This window comes from Mobula birostris, chromosome 28 (assembly GCF_030028105.1).
Source record: "Mobula birostris isolate sMobBir1 chromosome 28, sMobBir1.hap1, whole genome shotgun sequence".
NCBI classification, from domain to species: Eukaryota; Metazoa; Chordata; class Chondrichthyes; order Myliobatiformes; family Myliobatidae; genus Mobula; species Mobula birostris.
This window is the reverse complement of record NC_092397.1, coordinates 22,411,484-22,433,308: the sequence shown is the minus strand read 5'-3', so window position 1 is coordinate 22,433,308 and position 21,825 is coordinate 22,411,484. Positions and strand designations below refer to the sequence as shown.

At 46.6% G+C, this 21,825-nt stretch overlaps 4 protein-coding genes across 5 annotated transcripts in view; 2 read left to right on the top strand and 2 right to left on the bottom strand.

Annotated features, from left to right (window-relative positions):
• LOC140188855 (uncharacterized) overlaps positions 1 to 21,825 on the top strand; it is a 631,689-nt gene that overhangs the window by 8,532 nt on the left and 601,332 nt on the right. The window lies entirely within an intron of this gene.
• On the top strand, positions 1,803 to 2,510 carry LOC140188967 (histone H1-like). Its single transcript, XM_072245629.1, has one exon. The coding sequence runs from the start codon at positions 1,833 to 1,835 to the stop codon at positions 2,481 to 2,483; it is 651 nt and encodes a 216-aa protein (XP_072101730.1). The 5' UTR covers positions 1,803 to 1,832; the 3' UTR covers positions 2,484 to 2,510.
• LOC140188856 (histone H3) overlaps positions 2,936 to 21,825 on the bottom strand; it is a 31,478-nt gene continuing 12,588 nt past the window's right edge. For both annotated transcript variants that reach the window (XM_072245512.1, XM_072245511.1), the window contains exons 2-3: positions 9,719 to 9,818; positions 2,936 to 3,789 (exon numbers count right to left, since the gene is read on the bottom strand). In XM_072245512.1, coding sequence (XP_072101613.1) covers positions 3,354 to 3,764 — 411 coding nt within the window. In that variant the 5' untranslated portion in view covers positions 3,765 to 3,789; positions 9,719 to 9,818 and the 3' untranslated portion in view covers positions 2,936 to 3,353. The remainder of the gene's footprint in view (positions 3,790 to 9,718; positions 9,819 to 21,825) is intronic.
• Positions 4,442 to 4,829, bottom strand: LOC140189143 (histone H4). Its single transcript, XM_072245842.1, has one exon. The coding sequence runs from the start codon at positions 4,751 to 4,753 to the stop codon at positions 4,442 to 4,444; it is 312 nt and encodes a 103-aa protein (XP_072101943.1). The 5' UTR covers positions 4,754 to 4,829.

Below are 21,825 nucleotides of genomic sequence, written 5' to 3'. Positions count from 1 at the left end.
GGGATTATACTGCCGGCCTCCCAATCGGCTCAGATATTGTGCAGCAGACATATTAGTAAATCACACAGAGGGGTAATGGGAACAAGTTTACAGCAGTTGGGCATTTCAACTTTCCCAGATTACCTTGTGTGAAAAGTTTCAGTCTCCAGGAGAAATTTGGCAGACACAGGATCGGTTCATCCCTCAGCAGAAACAGTATTTAAAAGGGAGGATGAGGCAACCATCGCTAACAACAGAAGACAAAGGCAGCATAAAAGAACATGAGAGGGCAAAGAATATCACCAAAATTAATGGGAAGCTAAAGGAATGGGAAACTTAAAACAAAAAAACAGAACAACTATAATAACAATATGCAGAACTCAGATGAATTATGAAAGTAACTGGCCAATAATAGAAACAAGATACAAAAAGATTTATTTTCAGATATATGAAGAGTAAAAGAGGCAAGAATGGACAAGGTTTCACTGACCTTCACTGATCAATGCCAGTGCACAAAAGTTTTATTAATGAGTTGGAGAAACTTCCCTCAACTTAACTTGGAAGGATGTCGCGGATTACAGGGTGCTCATGATCACTTAGGGAAGAGGGTCAAGTGTGGCAAATGCATTTCAATACAGATAAGTGTGAGGCGGTGCATATTGGAAAGTCAAACCAGTGTAGAACTTACACTATGAAAGATCGGTCATTGGGGACTGGAATGGGCCGGAGAGATTTAGGGGTAAAGTGAACACAGTTCATTGAAAGTTGTGTCACTTGCAGACAGGGTGGTGAAGAACGGGGTTTAACATGCTGGTCTTCATTAGTCAGGGGATAGAGTATATCAGTTGTGACATTATGTCACAGTTGTGTAAATGACTGGAGGACACACTTGCCGATTTGTATACAGCTCTTGTCACCATTATAGGAAACGTGGTTAAACTGGGGAAAGTGTAGAAAAGATTTCCAAGGTATATTTCCCGGACCCGAGGTTCTCAGTTACATAGTCAGTTTGGTCAGACAATGTCCTTTGTCCTTTATTCCTTGGAATCAGAATCAGATTTATCACCGTGTTATATGACGAGGAACCTGTCGTTTTGTTCTGACAGCAGTACAGGCCTCTGAAGGTGCAGATGTGAACATTGTGTCAGCATAACGACAAGAGATTCTGGGAATGGCGAACAACGCGGCCAAAATGCTGGAGGAACCCAGCAAGTCAGGCAGCATCTCCCACCAGAGTCCTGATGAAGGGACTCGGCCCGAAATGTCCACTGTTTATTCTCACCATTGATGCTGCCTGACTTGCTGATTCAGAGAGAGTGTTTTAAAGCGGCAGGCGATTAGACGAGTATCACTGTGTTTGTGGGTCCGAACACATCGCCGGATTTCCCAGCGCCTCCTGTACAAAAAGAAAAGATTTCTCTGTTATGGGATCGCCCCACTCCCCAGCTCAGTCCCGAAGCGGGAATTAATCGCAAAGTTTTAGTTAGTTTCAAAATTTCAGCCGAAAAGCAGAGAACAGGTCAACAAAATGGAGAGAGATCGCGGGCAGTGCAGTAATCAAACGGGTTAAATTAGAAAGTGCTGCCTTTAATCCCGATTAAACTCTCTTTCCGGCGAACTTTGCGGCCTCAGTGACGGACAAGGACCAGTCTGGGTCTCTGGAGTGTCCGATTTTAATTGGAATCGGAGAGTTTTTGAGGAGAGAGAAACACAGAAAAATGAAGTCTCCGGGAGCTGACAGCAGGATGTCTCCGCCCCGTCCGCTCGCTGTCTTTAAATTGCTCTGGGCCGCCGCCTTTCGCTTCAGTTCTCATTCAGTCTGATTGTGAGAAGCATTTTCCAGAGTCGCCGACATGACCGAGACAGCACCCGCCGAAACGGCTCCTCCAGCCGCACCCGCCGCCGCAAAGAAGACTCCCAAGAAGAAGGCGGCCGGCCGGAGCAAACCAGCCGGTCCCAAGCTGGGCGAACAAATCGATAAGATTGTGGCGGATTGTCGCGATAGGAAGGGGATGTCCGCTGTGGCCATCATGAAGGCTCTGACCAGCAGCGGTGTCGATGTGGGGAAACGTCGCGCCCAGATCAGGATGTGCATCAGGAAGAGAGTGGAAAGCGGCTCCTTGGTTCAGACCAAGGGCGCGGGTCTTTCGGGATCCTTTAAATCCGGTCAAGGAAAAAGTGCCGTGAAAGCGGTGAAGAAAGCGAACAAACCATCGGTAAAGAAATCTGCCATCAAGAAATCTCCAAGCAAGAAGTCTGGCGCCAAGAACCCAGCGGCGAAGAAAGCGGCAGCGAAGAAACCAGCGGCTAAAAAAGCGGCAGCTAAGAAACCAGCGGCTAAAAAAGCGGCAGCTAAGAAACCAGCGGCTAAAAAAACGGCAGCTAAGAAACCAGCGGCTAAAAAAGCGGCAGCTAAGAAACCAGCGGCGTCGAAGCCAAAGAGCCCCAAGAAACTCGCAGCCCCGAAGAAGAAGGCGGCCAAGAAGACAGCAGTCAAAAAGTGAATTAAGGTATACCGTTTGTAAGTGTTTGAACCCAACGGCTCTTCTCAGAGCCACCCACATCTCAGAAAAGAGCTGATCGTGAATATTGTGATTCCCGCGCCGGGTCCGACTGAGTTTTGCGGGGGAACTTATCGCAGAGCGGCCCTGACGTCCCAGATTTGAAGTGAAACGCTGCGTTTCACTCGGGTTGTGTGTGTGTGAGAGAGAGTGAGACCGGTGGGGTGGTCTGCAGGCCCAGTTCCTTCTCCCGCTCCAGGACAGCGTGACTGAGATTCCGCACCTCGCATCCCAAAGCCCGATTCAGCTGAGTTGATTGGGAACTGCTGAAACCCATGTGAGAGGGGAGGGGGCGTCTTGAGAGAGGGATCTGTCTCTGGGGATGGACTGCAGGGGGAAGATATATGATAACCTTCCCGGCGACTTTGCCGACTGACCTTCAATCAGGTACCAGCTACAAAAGTTTATTTACACAACATTTACAAGAATAAAATCAAAAATATATAATTACCGCTCTCGGAAATCTCCCACTGTACCCATTGCGACCGCATGCTCCCACTCCAAGGACAGCCGGGCATGTCGAAAGCAAACAAAACGGTAACAGCCGCAGCAGCTGTACATGCCAGGTTTGTGGGAGAAGTGAAGGGCCAGATGAGACCCTGACAGGGAGGGAGCGCGTTCATCTCCTGTCTCTTGCTGAATTAACCTGTCGGCACAGAACAGCTGATGATTGCGGTCAGTTAATGCGAAACCGAACAACCCCATCAGGAAGGCAGATCGTCACTACAATAATCAGCAAGCGACAGCCCTTTCCTTTGCTGTGGTAGTGGCTCTTAAAAGAGCCTTTTCTTGTGCTTGTTGTGGAGGCTGGGTTCAGGCGCGCTCCCCGCGGATGCGGCGGGCCAACTGGATGTCCTTGGGCATGATGGTGACTCGCTTGGCGTGGATGGCGCACAGGTTAGTGTCCTCAAACAGCCCGACCAGGTAAGCCTCGCTGGCCTCCTGTAGGGCCATGACGGCCGAGCTCTGGAACCGCAGATCGGTTTTGAAGTCCTGAGCGATCTCCCGCACCAGGCGCTGGAAGGGAAGTTTGCGGATGAGCAGCTCGGTGGATTTCTGGTAGCGCCGGATCTCCCGCAGAGCCACGGTGCCAGGCCGGTAGCGATGAGGCTTCTTCACTCCGCCGGTGGCTGGAGCGCTCTTCCGCGCCGCTTTGGTCGCCAACTGTTTGCGAGGAGCTTTCCCTCCGGTCGATTTACGCGCTGTCTGCTTGGTGCGGGCCATTCTCCTTCAGAACCGACAGCACGGGCTGAAATACAGGAACAAGATAGACGAAGCGTGCTTCGGGACAGGATTTTATACTTTTGGAAAGGGTCTGCCCATCACCTCTGATTGGCTGAACCAGGTGTCTATTAAGGTTCCTTACTGCGATTGGTTGATTCATTTCCTGTAGGCTGGCGGCAAATAAAAATTTACGACAAATAAAAATTTGCCGAGCGGTCGGACTTCATTCATGCAGAGTGATTGGCGCCGGATTAATTTAAAATCGCCTGGCAATTGAAGACCATCCAGCAACGGTGCTTGATTACATTTTATTAACAATTAATTGTATGACGAATTATACAAATTCAGTTTCGTTTAATAAATTTAATATCTAATTTCCTCAGTTAAGATTTAAATTCACAACTGCAGAATCGTTCTCTAAACGAGTGAACTGATTTCTGTTCGAAACTGATAGAGGATTAAAATCGATCCTAATGCAGGTTTTGCGGTAATCACTGACTGGAAAGGCAAAATTGCAGTATGTTTCAAGCAGAATCGATCAATCTGTTTCAAATGCAACTGAACTGAACGTATCGATAAAAAATAATTAAAAGTCTGTGGATACGGCTCCGTCTGTGAGGCGGTGGGTGGCTCTTAGAAGAGCCTTTGTTTTGTGCTCGGGAGGAAGTGGGAGTTTTTCAGCCGCCGAAGCCATAGAGAGTGCGGCCCTGGCGTTTCAGAGCGTACACCACATCCATGGCAGTGACCGTCTTGCGCTTGGCGTGTTCAGTGTAGGTGACCGCATCCCGGATCACATTCTCCAGGAAAACCTTCAGCACCCCGCGGGTCTCCTCGTAGATCAGACCCGAGATCCGCTTGACGCCGCCACGGCGAGCCAGACGGCGGATGGCCGGTTTGGTGATGCCCTGGATGTTATCACGGAGCACTTTACGGTGCCGCTTGGCTCCGCCTTTGCCCAGTCCTTTGCCTCCTTTCCCTCTGCCAGACATGATGCTGCTTCACTCAAGTCGCTGCTCACTGACAAACTGCCTGCTGCTATCTCCTTTTATACACAGCGCCCCGACCTGCCCGAGAAACGCGCAGAGAGACAGAGGCGGGGAGGGGAGGAGACAGAGTCAGAGTGACGGACAGAGCCGAGAGCGGCCTCTCATCGTCCAGCTCCGCCTTCACTTTACCACAACCGCCAATTTCCAACGATTCATCCGACACAAAGCGCTCCAGCGAAAAACAAAACTCCCTCACACACCACGTACATACTATGGGTTTTCTGGGAATTTGCCGATTCTCCTGCTTTAAATTAAAGGAAGTGCTTTTCCATTCTACAAATCCCCGAGGACCTCGGTCTGTCCCTCCCGGCCCCATGACCAGTGTCAGCGCCCTCACACACAGCAGTTGGTGGGCGAGGGTGCAGTCACTTCCAGTGATGAGAGGGTTGATTCATTAGAACAATTGTTCCTCTGGGTCGTCAGGGAAATGAAAGACTGGTCACATACAGGAACAGGATACATAACCAGATATATAGACCGCGCTTCTGGCGCCTTCTAAAGCCCAGGTAAAGGGGTGGCTGAGGAGCTGGTGCGAGGTGGGTGGTTCTTCAGGTACAAGGATCTTTGGGTCTCAAGGGAAACGAGAGACGGGTCCAAGGAGGAGGGGAGCCAATATGTTTCCGGGGAGCCTTCTTCGTGCTACACGGAAGGGTTTAAATGAGCAGGGATGTTAAGTCCTATACAGTGGTTTTAGAGAACTAGGTTTAAAAAAAAGCAGGACTTCCAGGATTGTAATCGCGGAATTGTGACCAAAACCATGCGCTAGTGTGGTGAGAAATCGATATTTCGCGCAGTTTAATATGTTGCTGAGGAACTGATGCAGGAGGGAGGTTTTCAGATTCATGGATTCATGGGTGGTCCAGGCAGCTGGGAGACCGGGACAAACAAGACCATTTGCATTTGAACCAATACCTTCACCAGGAGGTTTGATGGTGTCACTTGGCAGAGTTTGAACTGGAGTAGCAAGTGGGAGAATGTATGTCTGACAAGACAGTCTGAAAAGAACGAGAGCCAATGTCAGGCTAATAAACATGGTGGGATTGCTGGGCTGAAATGAGTTTATTTCAACATTAGGAGTTTTATGTTGTCGGACGGACAGGGCTGGCAGCTCAACATTCCTGGGTTTGATTGTTTTACATGTGAGTGGGGGTGGGAGGGGGGGTTAAAAGATGCAGAGGTTACCCCACTGGGAATGTCACTGCAAACTGGAAGGTTCATTTACAGAGGCAATCTGCAGTTACACTGCTGGGATGTTTGCACTGGCCCCACAATAACCAGTGGGGGGACTTTATCTTCCCTAGAATTCACTGGAATTTGCTCAATACTAAGAAGCGCAAGATTTCTTTAGTGAATCTGAGGAAATTTTGAAACATTATGTCGAGCCCAACCAGAGTTGAGAACATGTGGGAATTAGTTTTGGGAAATGAACCAGACCAGGAGACAGCCAAGACTCAGTGAAAATTTTGGGATCTTATATTTTTCTTAGTTATGAGTAAGAATAAAATTAGATCTTGTAAGAAGGTACTAAATTGCAGGAGGGCAAGTTAGGACGTAGTAAGACAGAAGCCAAGGGGCATTGATTGGGAGCAGCCACATGTGGGAGTTGTTTAAAGACAACCAGGTCAGAGTTAAATATTGAGGTACAGGATTTATGCACATTTGCAAAGGCATGGCCTGCTTAGGGACAATCAGCATGGTTTTGTGTGGGCAGATCATGCTTGACAAAGTTGCTCGAGGTTTGTGAGGTGATGACAGAGACTAAGGTATAGGAGTAGAATTAGACCATTTGGCCCATCGAGTCTGCTCTGACATTTCATTGTGGCTGATCCATTTTTCCTCTCAGCCCCAATCTCCTGCCTTCTCCATGTGTCCCTTCATGCTCTGACCAATCAAGAATCTATCGATCTCTACCTTAAATATACCTTGGCCTCCACAGCTGCTGCCTGTGACAACGAATTCCACAGATTCACCACTCTCTCTAAAGAAATTCCTCCTCATCTCCATTCTAAAAGGATGCTCCTCTATTCTGCGGCTGTGTCCTCTGGTCTTAGACACTCCCATCCTCTCCACATCAACTTTATCACAGTGATAGGTTTCAATTAGTCATCCCTCATTGTTCTCAATTCCAGTGAATAAAAGGCCCAGAGCCATGAAATGTTCTTCATATGACAAGCTGTTTGATCCTGGAATCATTTCAGAGAATCTCGTTTGAAACCCATCCAGTTTCAGCTCATCCTTCCATACAGGGCCCAAAACTGCTCCCAATACTCCAAGTGAGACTTTGCCAGTACTTCATAAAGTCTCAACATTACAGTCTTGTTTTTATATTCCAGTCCTCTTGAAATGAATGCTAACATCACAGTTGCCTTTCTCAGCAGAGACCCAACCTGCAAATTAGCCTGTAGAGAATCCTGCACAATGACTCCCAAATCCCTTTGTACCTCAATTTTTTGTATCTTCTCTCCATTTAGAAAATAATCAACCCTACTATTTCTTCAACCAAAGTGCATGACCATACACTTCCCAATTCTGTATTCCATCTGCCACTTCTTTGCCCATTCTCTTCATCTGTCTGTCCTTCCCTATTTCCTCAAAAATACCTGCACCTCCACCTGTCTCTTCATATCATCTGCAAATTTTGCAATAAATTCATGAATTCCATCATCCAAATCATTGACATATAATGTGAAAAGAATGAGACCCAACATCTTGGTGCTTGATGAGGGCAAGGCTGTGGACATGATCCGCATAAACCTCAGTAAGGCATTTGAAAAAGAGCAGTGGGATTCAATATAAATTGCAATTTCAATTCAGAAATGGCTTTCTCATAGAAGGCTAAGTAGGGCTGGAAGTCTGTGAGCAGTGGTGATCCACAAGGATTGATGCTGGGAATTATGTTGTTTCTGATATATATCGATGTTTGGATGAAAATGTTGATGGGCGGTTTACAAGTCTACAGGTGACAGCAAGATAGGTGGAATTGTGGACAGTGTAGATATTGATCAATGCACACAGTGGGATACAGATCACAAACAGATATGCAGAGTAGCTGCAGAAGGAATTTAATCTGGGAGGGAATGTGGCGTTGCAGTTTGGGAGGTCAAATGAAAGAAGAAAGTATAATGTTAATGTCTGACCCCTTCACAGCATTGGTGTAAAGAGTGATCTTGGGATCCAGGCACATAGTTCACTGAATGTGGCTACACAGCGGGATAAGGTGTGCAGAATGCTGGTTTCCACTGGTCAGGGTGTTAAACATAAGAGTAAGGGTGTCATGTAATATAACGTACAGGGAATGGACCCTGTGCAGGTAGGTGTATTCACCTCCTTCAAGTCAGTATTTAGTCGATGGACCGTTGGCAGCAATTACAACCATGAGTCTATGTGGATAGGTCACTATCAGCTTTGCACATCTGGACACTGCAATTTTTCCCATTCTTCCTTACAAAACTGCTCAAGGTCTGTCAGAATGCACAGAGTTTATGAGTGAACAGCCCTTTTCAAGTCCAGCCACAGATTGAGGTCTGGACTCTGACTTGGCCACACCAGGACATGAACTGTGTTGTCTTAAGGCATTCCTGTGCAGCTTTGGTTTTAAGCTCGCAGTCATTGTCTTGCTGGAAAACAAATCTTTTCTGAAGTCTCAGTTCTCTTGCAGATTGCATTAGGTACAGCTCATCCTTAGGGAACGTGTGGTTTGTGGAGGGATGATGATCTGAGGAGCTGGGTGACAGGCAGAAAAGGCAAAGCGATGAAGAGAAAGGAATCCAATAGGAGAGAACTTTGGACCATGGGATGACACGAAGGAGGTGGAGAACCAGACAGAGTTGATGGCCAGGTCATGAGGGTGTGTGAAGAGAGGTGAAGGGGTTAAATGGTATCAGAATGGGGGAAAAGAAGTGGGGGTGAGGGAAACAGAGTGTAGTGATATCCGGAATTGGTAGAAATCAATGTTCATTCTATCAAGATTGGAGGCTGCACAGTCAGAATATGAGGTGTTGTTTGGCTAACCTGTACTTGGCTTCGTCGTAGCAGTAGAGGAGGCCACATGCAAACATGTTGGTGATGGCTCTCCGCTGGTCAGGGTCGACCATGGATATTGCGCCCTAGCTGTGGAAATCGATATGCAAGTCGGGGAAGTACGAAACGTAAAGCAAGTCGGGGACGTACGATACGTAAAGCAAGTCGGCGACGTACGAAACGTAAAGCAAGTCGGCGACGTACGAAACGTAAAGCAAGTCGGCGACGTACGAAACGTAAAGCAAGTCGGCGACGTACGAAACGTAAAGCAAGTCGGCGACGTACGAAACGTAAAGCAAGTCGGCGACGTACGAAACGTAAAGCAAGTCGGGGACGTACGAAACGTAAAGCAAGTCGGGGACGTACGAAACGTAAAGCAAGTCGGGGACGTACGAAACGTAAAGCAAGTCGGGGACGTACGATACGTAAAGCAAGTCGGGGACGTACGATACGTAAAGCAAGTCGGGGACGTACGAAACGTAAAGCAAGTCGGGGACGTACGAAACGTAAAGCAAGTCAGGGACGTACAAAACGTAAAGCAAGTCGGGGACGTACGATACGTAAAGCAAGCAGTCGCCCATGCAGGAGCTGATGAATCCAGAGCAACAGCGGAGACCGATGGAGTCAAGCACCAGCGGTGTCGCAGGATTGCCAGTCTGCACTGAACATCAGACCATCAGACCGACAAGGAGTTAGTGTTCACAGTGGGGACACAGAAAACATCCCACAGATATCTGATGGTGACATTTCAATATTGTGCCATAATGTGTAACAACCGCCGTCTCCAGGGAGAAACTAATGGGACTAAAAGCAAACATTACCAGGTCCCAACGACCTGCACTAAAGTCTGGAGAGAAAGGAGAGACATTGAAGTCTGTCAAAACTCACTGTTACAGAAAGGTCCCAGTTAGTTGAAAACCATTGTTGAAGAATGGTGGAAGGTAACTGTAGTCCTGTTAACTTCACTTCAGGTACTGGAGTCGATAATCTATCAAGAAATAGCAAATCATTTCGAAAAGTTTAATGTCATTGAACTAAGTCAACAGGGTTTACAGTCAGATTCACACAGCACAGAAACAAGACCTTCAGCTTAAATTGTCCACGATGACCAAAGTTTCCATCTGAGCTCGTGGTCTGTAACCCCCTCACCACCACCAACTGGAAAAGTTGCCCTTCAGGTTCCTATTAAATCTCATCTTAAACCAATGCCCTCCAGTTCTTGATTCCCCAACACTGGCAAAATGATTGTTATCTTTGACCCAACTCAGGCCCCTTATTATTTTTTTACACCTCTGCAATATCATTACTCATTCTCCAACATTCCAGGGAAAATTGACCAAAACGCTTTCCACAAATCAGTCCTTCAAGATCCAGCAACATCCTCGTAAACCTCCTCTGCTCTCTTCCCAGCTTAATGGTGTCTGTCAGACAGCAGGGTCACTAAAACTAAACACTATTTGCGAAATGCGGCCAAACCAACGTGTTGGACAACTGCAACATTTCATCCCAGCTTCTATATTCGGTGCCCTGACTGAAGGCCAGTGTTCCAAAAGCCTCTTCACCACCCTGTCCATCTGGAACCTGGTCTTAGACCCTGTAACCTGGGTTGCTGAACGTTCAGTCATGTTTGACAAACATACCAGAGATTTGAGACTTTACAGGGGAAGTTGGAGAAGCGGTGTTTTTGGATTTTCGGGAGTCATTTGTCAAGGTGCCACATGTAAGGCTGGTGCACAAGACCAGAGCTCAGTACTGGGAAGGAAGTGTGTTAATACTGACTGAAGACTGGTTACCATACTGAGACAGAATAACAGGTCTGTTTCAGACTGGGATGATATTACTAGTGGAGTGTCCCAGTGACCAGTTCTGGATCGACAATGATTTATTATTGATATTAATGACCCAGAGGAGGGAGGTCAATGACAGGGAATGTGGTGGGGGACATGATGTGATTGGACATTTCATCTCTCCAACAGGATAAGAAGAAGCTGGTGAGTAGAATACTTGGTAAATGGAGTTTAATGTGGTGAAGTGTGATGGCATGTAGAATGGTAGGAGGAATCAAAAGTCAGACTGTGATTTATGTGGAGATAAATTGTAAACGAGAGAAATAGAGAGGGGTCAAGGTGCTGAACTACACAACAAAATAGAGACGGGAGCAGTGAGTGGTTCATAAAACCATATATGACCAAGGTTCAGAGGTGAATGGTTCATTGACATTTACTGCTGGGGTGTTGGTGCAGAGAAACAGAGAAGTGTTGTTACCGTGACAGACAAGTGCACAATGATGGATTTTGGGAAGTTAAAGCAAGTCAGGATGTACCCATTGAATGGAGGGTCCTGAGGAGTGTTGATGAAAGAGAAACCTGGGGCACAGATGCATAATTCCCTGAAAGTGCCAACACAGGTAGACACGGTGGTGAAGAAGGAACACGACATGCTTGTCTTCATCGGCAAAGGCTATGAGAGGAGTTGGGTCATCACATTACAGTTGTACATATCAATAATGACACCACACCAGGAGTACCCTGTGCAGTTCTGGTCACATGAGAGGAAGGATGTGATTAAGCTGGAAAGGTGCAGAAACAATTCACAGGAATGTTACCTGGACTGCGGGGCTTGAGTTACAAGGAAAGATCAGACCGACTGGGACTGTCTTCCCTGGAGTGAAGGAGACTGAGGGGAGACCTGACAGAAGTTTATAAAACTATGAGAGGTGTAGACAAGGTAAACAGGCAGAATCATTTTGCCAGGGTAGAAATATCAAATATGAGAAGGTGCAGCTTTAAAATGCCAGGGTGAAAATTTAAAGGTGGACGTTAGGGCAGGTAAGATTTCTGTTTTTGTACAGAGAGTGGTGAGGGCCGGGTATGGGCTGCCTTGGGGAGTGGTGGAAGCAGATATGATAATGACATTTAACAGGGTTTTAGACAAGTCCATGAATATTCAGAGAATTTAAGCACATGAATTATAAGCAGGCAGAAGAGATTTAGTTTCATTTGGCATCGTGTTCAGCACAGACATCATGGGAAGAAGGGTCTGTTCCTGTGCTGTACTGTTCTGTGTCCTCGGTGAGCCTCAGTGACAGGGGAGTCTTTAGCCGGGGTCACAGACAGGTGTATCTGTGGTAAGGAGACAGACTGCAGGATGATGCATTACCTCCCTGGTACCAGGGTCGAGGATGGAACTGAAAAAGTACAGGCCATTCTGAAAGGGCAGGGTGAGCAGCCAGAGGTCGTGGTCCATATTGGCTCTAACAAAAGAGACAAGTCCTGCAAAAAGAACTTAGGGAGTTGAGGAAAAGTTAAGTAGAAACTCTGTGGTGGGGGTGGGGATAATCCCAGTGCCACCTGCTAGCGAGGAAATAAATAAAAAAGGTATTACAGTTCTGGCCCAAAACAGTGACTTTTCGTTTTGACCCCAGCATCCGCAGAGTATTTTGTGTTTACAGAGATCCAGCTGAGAGAAGGGCAAGACTGGTAGTGAAACATTCCAGGATTCAGATGATTCAGACAGTCCAGAGGGAGGTGAATGAGGTTGGGGATCTGTACGGCTGATCAGGCAGAATGTCACAAGGTCAAGGTCACCCTGGAGGCTCCTCCAGTCAGACAATGTGGGTAGAGTTCAGGAATAAGAAAGGAGCAATCTCCGTGCTAGGATTATACTGGAAGCCTCACAACAGCCAGTAAGAGAGGAACAGATATGTCGGCAGGTTATGGACTGATGTAAAAACTACAGAGTAGATTTGGTGAGTGAATAACCTCCCCAGAGTAACTGGGACTCCCTTGCACCGAGGCTTGGATGGAGCATTATTTGTGTTCAGGAAGGTTTCCTGAAACAATATGTCGTCCACCAGGGAGAGGGACATTCTTGACTTCACCTTGGGAAATATGGGACTCAACAGAGTGGTGGCAGGAACAACCAGTGTTCTGAGAGGAATTAGACAAGTCCTTCAGGGGAAATGACCTGCAGAGCTGTGGGTACAGTGGGGAATGGGATTGTGGAAATGTTGTAGCAGGAGTTGGTATAAATTTGATGGGTCAAATAGTCTCGACGATCACAGAATGATTCTCCGCCCAATAATAGTCTGAAAAAAATCACTCTGGTCGCCAGTGAATCTACCAAACTCCAGGATGAACAAGATCAATTGTGTAATAAGGACACACTTCTGTCGAAACACTGACACTATATACCAAGTACACTGAGCTGCCAGAGCACAACACCGGCCAGTGAGGACACAGACCAGTACAACACCCAGCTCTCTACTACAAAGTTCAAAGCTGAAAGTAAATGTATTATCAAAATACATTTCTGTCACCATATACAACCCTGAGATTAGTTTTCTTGTGGGCATACTGCTGGTTTGTTAGAGCGGTTGGGGAGGGTTTAAATTAATTTGGCAGGAGCATGGGAACTGGTGTGAAAGGATGCAGGATAGGACAGATGGTAAAAAAGCAAAGATCGCATGCAGTCACACTGTCAGGAAGGGCAGGCAGATGATAGGACATAACTGCAGCCAGCAGGGTGAGTATCAGTGCATGAGGAATGCAGAATCAATAAGGGTAGCAAATGCAGAACTCAAACTGTTATATCTCAATACACGGAGTGTAAGAAATAAGGTGGATAATCTTATTGCCCTATTACAGATTGTCATGTTTAATGTTGTGACCATCACTAAATCACGGCTGAAGGATGTTTCTAGTCCGGAGCTAAATGCCCCAGGTTACACGTATCAGAGGGATAGGAAGGTAGACAATGGGGATGGCATGGCTCTGCTGGTAAAGAATGGTAACAAATCAGTAGAAAGATGTGACACAGGATCGGAAGATGTTGAATCATTGTGAGTTGAATTTAAAAACTGCAAGTGTAAAAAAGACTTTGATGGTAGTTGTTTACAGGCCTCCCAACAGTTGCTGGTATGTGGACCACAGATTACAACAGGAAATAGAAAAGGCAGGTCAAAAGGGCAATGTTGTGGAAGGGGAGATTTCATCAGAGTCATGGGAGATTTTAACATGCAGGTCGATTGGGAAAATCAGGTTGGAAATAGATCTGAAGAGAGTGAGTTTGCTGAATGCTGAACAGATGGCTTTTTAGAGCAGTTTGTCATTGGGCTACTAGGGGAACAGCTATACTGGATTGTGTGTTATTGAATAAACTGGAGGTGATTAGGGAGCTGAAGGTAAAAGAACCCTTAGGAGGCAGTGATCTCAGTATCATTGAGTTCAGCTTGAAATTGGACAGGGAGAAAGTACAGTCTGACACAGCAGTGTTTCAGTGGAGTAAAGGCAGTTACAGTGGTTTGAGAGAAGAGTTGGCTAAAATAAATTGGAAGGAGATGCTGGCAGGGATGGCAGCAGAGAAGTAACAGTTTCTGGGGAGAATGAGGGAGGTGCAGGATGAATGTATTCCAAAAACAAATAAATACTCAAATGGCAAAATAGTACAACCGCGGCTGACAAGGAAATCAAAGCTAATGTAAAACCAAAAGGGAAGGCATATAACAAAGCAAGGCAGCAGAAAGGGAAATATAGACCAGTTAGACTGACCTCAGTGGTTGGGAAGATACCGGAGTCAATTATTGAAGAGTATTGGAAACACAGGACAAGAAAGGACAAAGTCAGCACGGTTTCCTTAAGGGAAAGTCTTGCCTGATGAACCTGTTGGAATACTTTGAGGAGATTACATGCAGGATGGATAAAGGGGATGCACTGATGTCATATATTTGGACTTTCAAAAGGCTTTCTTTGACAAGGTGCCACAAATGATCCTGGCAATAAAAGGATTAATGCATGAGGGTGACCACTAGAAGTGGGAATGGTGCTGGAGATGGACAGACCCAGAGTTTCCGGGATGCTGAGACCAGAGATTCAGTGGGTTGGTCAAACCTGAGGTCAGGCTGCAAATAGTTTGGTGACGACCACGACTGGAAAGGGGAAGAGACAGACAGTGCAATGTCTCCCTGTGGCTGTGACCCTCAGCAACAAGTACACTCCTTTGGATACCCCTGGGAGGATGACAAACCAGAGAACAGCAGCCCGTCACGTCAGTGATACTGACACCCCGGTCCGATGCTCCGCGGGAGGAAAGGTCAATCACAGCAGTGATGACAACAGACTCACAGTACAGGGGATGTGCAGGAGATTCTGTGGCAGCAAGAGAGATGCCACGGTGGGGTGCCCCCTCCCGGGTACTGGGGTCAGGCACGTCTCCGATGTGCAGGATTTCCTAATGATAAACTTGCCAGTTGATTTGGTGGTAAGGAAATCAAATGCAACGTCAGCATTCATTTCAAGAAGACTACAACACAAAAGCGAGGATGTAATGCTCAGAGTTTATAAGGCATTGGTCCGATCACACTTGGTATTGTGAACTGTTTTGGGCCCCTTCTCTAAAAAGGTACGTGTTCACAGGAGGTTCACAAGAATGATCCTGGCAATAAAAGGGTTAATGCACAAGGATTGTTTGCTGGCTCTCGGCCTGCACTTGCTAGACTTTAGAAGAATGAGGGAATCTCATTGAAACTTATCAAAAATAGAAAGACCTACAATGGAGTGGGGAGGATGTTTCCGATAGCGGGGCAGTCTGGGATCACAGGGCACAGCCTCAGAATACTAGGACATCCTGTTAGAACAAAGATCAGGTAAAACTTCCATACCAAGGGGTAGTGCATCTGCACAGCCTGTGACAGGATGTTGTTCATTGACTATAGCTCAGTGTTTAATACCACCAATCCCACAGTCCTGATTAATAAACTGCAGAACCTGGTCTCTCTGCAACTCGCACCTCGACTTCCTAACCGGGACACCACAATCTGTGCGGATTAATGGAGACGGGCTAACCCCTATTGACATCAGTGGATCTGGGGTTGAGACGGTAAACAGCTTTAAGTTCCTCAGCATCAGCATACCCGAGGATCTCACGCAGTCTGCACACACCAGCTGAGTGGTGAAAAAGGCACAACAGCGCCGCTTTCACCTCAGACGGTTGAGGAAGTTTGCTATGGGCCCCCAAATCCTTACAACTTTCTACAGGGGCAAAATTGAGAACATCCTGAATGGCTGCATCACTGCCTGGTATGGGAACTGCATCTCCGTTAATCGCAGGACTCTGCAGAGAGTGGTGCAGACAGCCCAGCGCATCTGTAGTTGTGAACTTCCCATGACTGAGGACACTTACAACAAAAGGTGTGAGAAAAGGGCCTGAAGGATCACTGGGGACCTGAGTCACTCCAACCACGATGTATTCCAGCTGCAACCATCCGGGAAACAGGACCGCAGCATAAAAGCCAGGACACACAGGCTCCGGGACAGCTTCTTCCACCAGGCCATCAGACTGATTAACTCACACTGATTTGAGTGTATTTCTATGTTACACTGGCTGTTCTATTTATTATAAATTAATATAAATTACTATGATTGTAAATTGCACATTTAGACGGAGATGTAACAAAGATTTTTACTCATGTACATGAAGGATACAAGAAATAAAGTCAATTCAAATTCAAATTAATATCTCCTCCTTGCTGACAATCAACACTGACACTGGTGCACCTCAGGGATTGTGCTTAGCCGACTGCTCCACTCCCCCTCTACCCATGACTGTGCGACTAAGCGTAGCTCAAAAGCCGTCCATAAATATGCTGGATACAACCATTGCTGGTACAATCTCAGATGGAGAGGAGAGGACTTACAGGAGCAAGATACACCAGCTAGTTGAGTGGTGTCGCAGCAACAACCTTGTGCTTAATGTCAGTGCGACAAAAGAGCTGATTGAAGGAAAGGTAAGATGAGGGAACACAAACCAATCCTCATAGAGGGATCAGAAGTGGAGAGAGTGAACAATTTCAAGTTCCTGGATATCAATATCTCCGAGGATCTAACCTGGTCCCAACATATCGATGCAGCTACAGTAAAATGAAGGCATGACAGCAGATATGTTTCACAAGGAGTTTGAAGACATTTGATTTCTCAATTTAAAACAGACAAAACTGCTCTAGATGTATTCTATATATGTTATTTCTGTTTTTGCACTGTTTTCAATCTACAAAATAAACATATCCATACACACACATACTGTAATTTATTTATTCTTTCTATATTATCATGTACTGCATTGAACTGCTGTTGCTACATTAACAAATTTCATGACACACGCCGGTGGTAATAAACCTGATTCTGGTTCTGACTCTGAATTCATCCCCACAGACGGCTGTGGCCAATTCACTGGGTATATCTAATGTGGATGTTCTTGATTATGGGAGGGGGGTTTGAGAGGGATAAGGATCAGTGATGGTCTCCTGAATGACCTGCCAGAGGAGGTGGTGGAGGCAGAAACACACAAAGTCTCTGTTCATGAACACTTCTCAGGAACCTGTCATTCACTGTGTACATCCTGTCCTGTTTAAACTTCCCAGTGCTGGGTCCATTGCTGTTTTCCATCTGTATTAACAATCTGGATGAGAATGTGGTAAACTGGATCAGCAAGTTTGCAGATAACACCAAGATTAGGGGTGCAGTGGACAGCAAGAAAGGCTAGCAAATATTGACATGGGACGTTGTCCAGCTGTTACAATGGCAGATGGAATTTAATGCAGACAATTATGAGGTGTGTGCAACAAAAGTTTAACGAGAGAAATGTGTGGTTTAAAGAGGATGAGGAAAAGCAAGAAGGCTGCGAGTGGAACGGCTCAGTATTTCCAGACCGAAGGTATTTTACTACTCGGAGTAAAGAGAGGCAAGACTGCACAGGCGCGTGACATCAGCCAGTAGAGCGGGAAAAGGTTAAAAAGAAGAGCGCCATATCCAGCGGGCAGCAGAGTGAGAGGGCTTTGGCTCAACTGGCTTAGGTGATAATGAGGCGAGGTAGGTTTACCTGCGTTAATTGCGGAAAGGAAGTATGTGTGTGACACCAGTGTTCTGTGCTCGGTGTCAGATGTGGAAAGTTCTGGAGTCTCCCAGCTTCGTGGACGGGAATATCCACACCCGGTGTGTTGAGCTGCGGCTCCTAAGGGACCGCGTTAGGGAACGGGAGTTGCAGCTCGTTAACCTTTGTCTGGTCAGGGACAGCGACGAGGTGATAGAAGGGTGATCACACCGGGACCATAGGAGACAGACAAGTGGTTAAGAGTCAGGAGAGGGAAGGGGAAGAGTCAGGTACCAGAGAGTAGCCCTGTGGCTGTCCCCCTGAACAATAAGTACTCCTGTTTGAGAACTGTTGGGGGGGGCAGGGTGGGACAGTCTACCTGGGGGAAGCAACAGCAGCCGAGCCACCGGCACAGAGGCTCAGAAGGGTAGGGAAAGGAAGAGAAAGGCCGTAGTGATAGGGGACTCTTTAGTTAGGCACTCTGTGAATGCAGGAAAGAAACACGGATGGTAATTTGCCTCCCAGATGCCAGGGTCCGGGAAGTTTCAGATCGCGTCCAAAATATCCTGCAGTGGAATAGAGAACAGCCAGACGTCATGGTACATAATGGTACAACTGACATAGGTAGGAAAAGGGTGGAGGTCCTGAACACAGTCTACAGGGAGTTAGGAAGGAAGTTAAGAAGCAGGAGAGCAAAGGTAGTAATCTCGGGATTACTGCCTGTGCCACGGGACAGTGAGTATAGGAATAGAATGAGCTGGAGGATAAATGAGTGGCTGAGGGATTGAAGCAGGGGGCAGGGATTGGGATTTCTGGATCATTGGGACCTCTTTTGGGGCAGTTGTGACCTGTACAAAAAGGATGAGTTGCACTTGAATCCCACAGGGACCAATATCTTGGCAGGGAGGTTTGCTACTGGGGAGAGTTTAAACTAGAACTATTGGGGGGTGGGAACCGAACTGAAGAGACTGGGGAAGAGGCGGTTGGCTTACAAATAGAGAAAGCTTGGAGATGGTGTGTGAGGGAGGACAGGCAAGTGATAGAGAAGGTACGTGCTCAGACCAACGGTTTGAGATGTGTTTATTTTAACGCAGGGAGTATTGTGAACAAAGCGGATGAGCTTAGAGCATGTATCACTACTTGGAGCTATGATGTGGTGGCCATTACAAAGACTTGGATGGCTCAGGGACAGGAATGGTTACTTCAAGTGCCAGGTTTCAGATGTTTCAGGAAGGACAGAGAGGAAGGCAAAAGAGGTGGGGGCGTGGTACTGTTGATCAGAGATAGTGTCATGCCTGCAGAAAAGGAGGACGTCATGGGAGGATTGTCTACAGAGTCTCTGTGGGTGGAGGTTAGGAACAGGAAGGGGTCAATTACTCTACTGGGTGGTTTTCATAGGCCACCCAATAGTAACAGGGATATCGAGGAGCAGATAGGGAAAGAGATCCTGGAAACGAGTAATAACAACAGAGTTGTCGCGGTAGGAGATTTTAATTTCCCAAATATTGATTGGCATCTTCCCCGAGCAAGGGGTTTAGATAGGGTGGAGTTTGTTAGGTGTGTTCAGGAAGGTTTCTTGACACAATGTGTAGATAAGCCTACAAGAGGAGAGACTGTACTTGATTTGGTATTGGGAAATGAACCTGGTCAGGTGTCAGTTCTCTCAGCAGGACAGCATTTTAGAGATAGTGATCATAATTCTATTTCCTTTACAATAGCATTGGGAGAGATAGGAACAGACAAGTTAGAAAAGTGTTTAATTGGAGTAAGGGGAATTATGAGGCTATCAGGCAGAAACTTGGAAGCTTAAATTGGGAACAGATGTTCTCAGGGAAAGGTACGGAAGAAATGTGGCAAACATTCAGGGGATATTCGTGTGAAGTTCTGCATAGGTACGTTCCAATGAGACAGGGAAGTTATGGTAGGGTACAGGAACCGTGGTGTACAAAGGTTGTAGTAAATCTAGTCATGAAGAAAAGAAAAGCTTACATAAGGTTAAGAGAGCTAGGTACTGTTAGAGATCTAGAAGATTGTCAGGCTAACAGGAAGGAGCTTAAGAAGGAAATTAGCAGAGCCAGAAGGGGCCATGACAAGGCCTTGGTAGGCAGGATTAAGGAAAACCCCAAGGCACTCTACAAGTATGTGAAGAGCAAGAGGATAAGACGTGAAAGAATAGGACCTATCAAGTGTGACAGTGGGAAAGTGTGTATGGAACCGGAGGAAATAGCAGAGGTACTTAATGAATACATTACTTCAATATTCACTACAGAAAAGGATCTCGATGATTGTAGGGATGACTTGCAGCGGATTGAAAAGCTTGAGCATGTAGATATTAAGAAAGTGGATATGCTGGAGCTTTTGGAAAGCATCAGGTTGGATAAGAGGCCGGGACCAGATGATATGTACCCCAGGATACTGCGGGAGGCGAGGGAGGAGATTGCTGAGCCTCTGGCGATGATCTTTGCATCATCAATGGGGACAGGAGAGGTTCCGGAGGACTGAGGATGTTGTTCCCTCATTCAAGAAAGGGAGTAGAGATAGCCCAGGAAATTATTGACCAGTGAGTCTTACTTCAGTGGTTGGTAAGCTGATGAAGAAGATCGTGAGAAGCAGGATTTATGAACATTTGGAGAGGTATAATATGATTAGGAATAGTCAGCATGGCTTTGTCAAGGGCAGGTTGTGCCTTACGAGCCTGATTGAATTTTTTGAGCATGTGACTGAACACATTGATGAAGGGAGAGCAGTAGATGTAGTGCATATGGATTTCAGCAAGGCATTTGATAAGGTACCCCATGCAAGGCTTACTGAGAAAGTAAGGAGGCATGGGATCAAAGGGGACAATGTTTTGCGGATCCAGAACTGGCTTGCCCACAGAAGGCAAAGAGTGATTGTAAACGGGTCATATTCTGCATGGAGGTCGGTGACCAGTGGTGTGCCTCAGGGATCTGTTCTGGGACCCTTAATTTTTGTGATTTTTATAAATGACCTGGATGAGGAAGTGGAGGGATGGGTTAGTAAGTTTGCTGATGACACAAAGGTTGGGGGTGTTGTGAATAGTGTGGAGGGCTGTCAGAGGTTACAGCGGAACATTGATAGGATGCAAAACTGGGCTGAGAAGTGGCAGATGGAGTTCAACCCAGATAAGTGTGAAGTGGTTCATTTTGGTAGGTCAAATATGATGACAGCATATAGTATTAATGGTAAGACCAAGGCAGTGTAGAGGACCTGAGGGATCTTGGGGTCAGAGTCCATAGGACGTTCAAAGCAGCTGCGCAGGTTGACTATGTGGTAAGGAAGGCATACGGTTCATTGGCCTTCATCAATCCTGGAATTGAACTTAGGAGCCGAGAGGTAATGTTGCAGCTCGATAGGACCTTGGTCAGACCCACTTGGAGAACTGTGCTCAGTTCTGGTCACCTCACTACAGGAAGGATGTGGAAACCACAGAAAGGTGCAGAGGAGAATTACAAGGATGTTACCTGGATTGGGGAGCATGCCTTATGAGAATAGGCAGAATGAACTCGGCCTTTTCTCCTTGGAGCGACAGAGGATGAGAGGTGACCTGATAGAGGTGTATAAGATGATGAGAGCATTGACTCTGTGGATAGTCAGAGGATTTTTCCCAGGGCTGAAATGGCTGCCACAAGAGGGCACAGGTTTAAGGTGCTTGGGAGGAGGTACAGAGGAGATGTCAGGTTAAGTTGTTTTTTTCTCTTTATTTTAAATGCAGAGAGTGGTGAGTGTATGGAATAGGCTGCCAGCAATGGTGGTGGAGGCTGATACGATAGGGTCTTTTAAGAGACGTTTGGATAGATACACGGAGCTTAGAAAGACAGAGGGCTATGGGTAACCCTAGTAATTTCAAAGGTAGCTACATGTTTGGCACAACTTTGTGGGCCGAAGGGCCTGCATTGTGCTGTAGGTTTTCTATGTTTCCTTTCTCCCCAGAGGGAGGTTACAATCTGGAACACAGTCTGAAGGGGTGATGCAGGCTGGTATTTAAGGAGCATCTGGATGAGCATTTGAATCACCAAGGCAGGGTAGAAGACAGACCAAGTTCTGAGTTAGTGGAGACAGATTCTCGATGGTCAGTATGGACATGCAGAAATCACTGACAGTGAAAGTGC

What these genes read in the sequence shown, in the direction of transcription:
- LOC140188967 (XM_072245629.1), top strand. Translation starts at nt 1,833, where the DNA reads ATGACCGAGACAGCACCCGCCGAAACGGCTCCTCCAGCCGCACCCGCC.
- LOC140189143 (XM_072245842.1), bottom strand. Translation starts at nt 4,753, where the DNA reads ATGTCTGGCAGAGGGAAAGGAGGCAAAGGACTGGGCAAAGGCGGAGCC.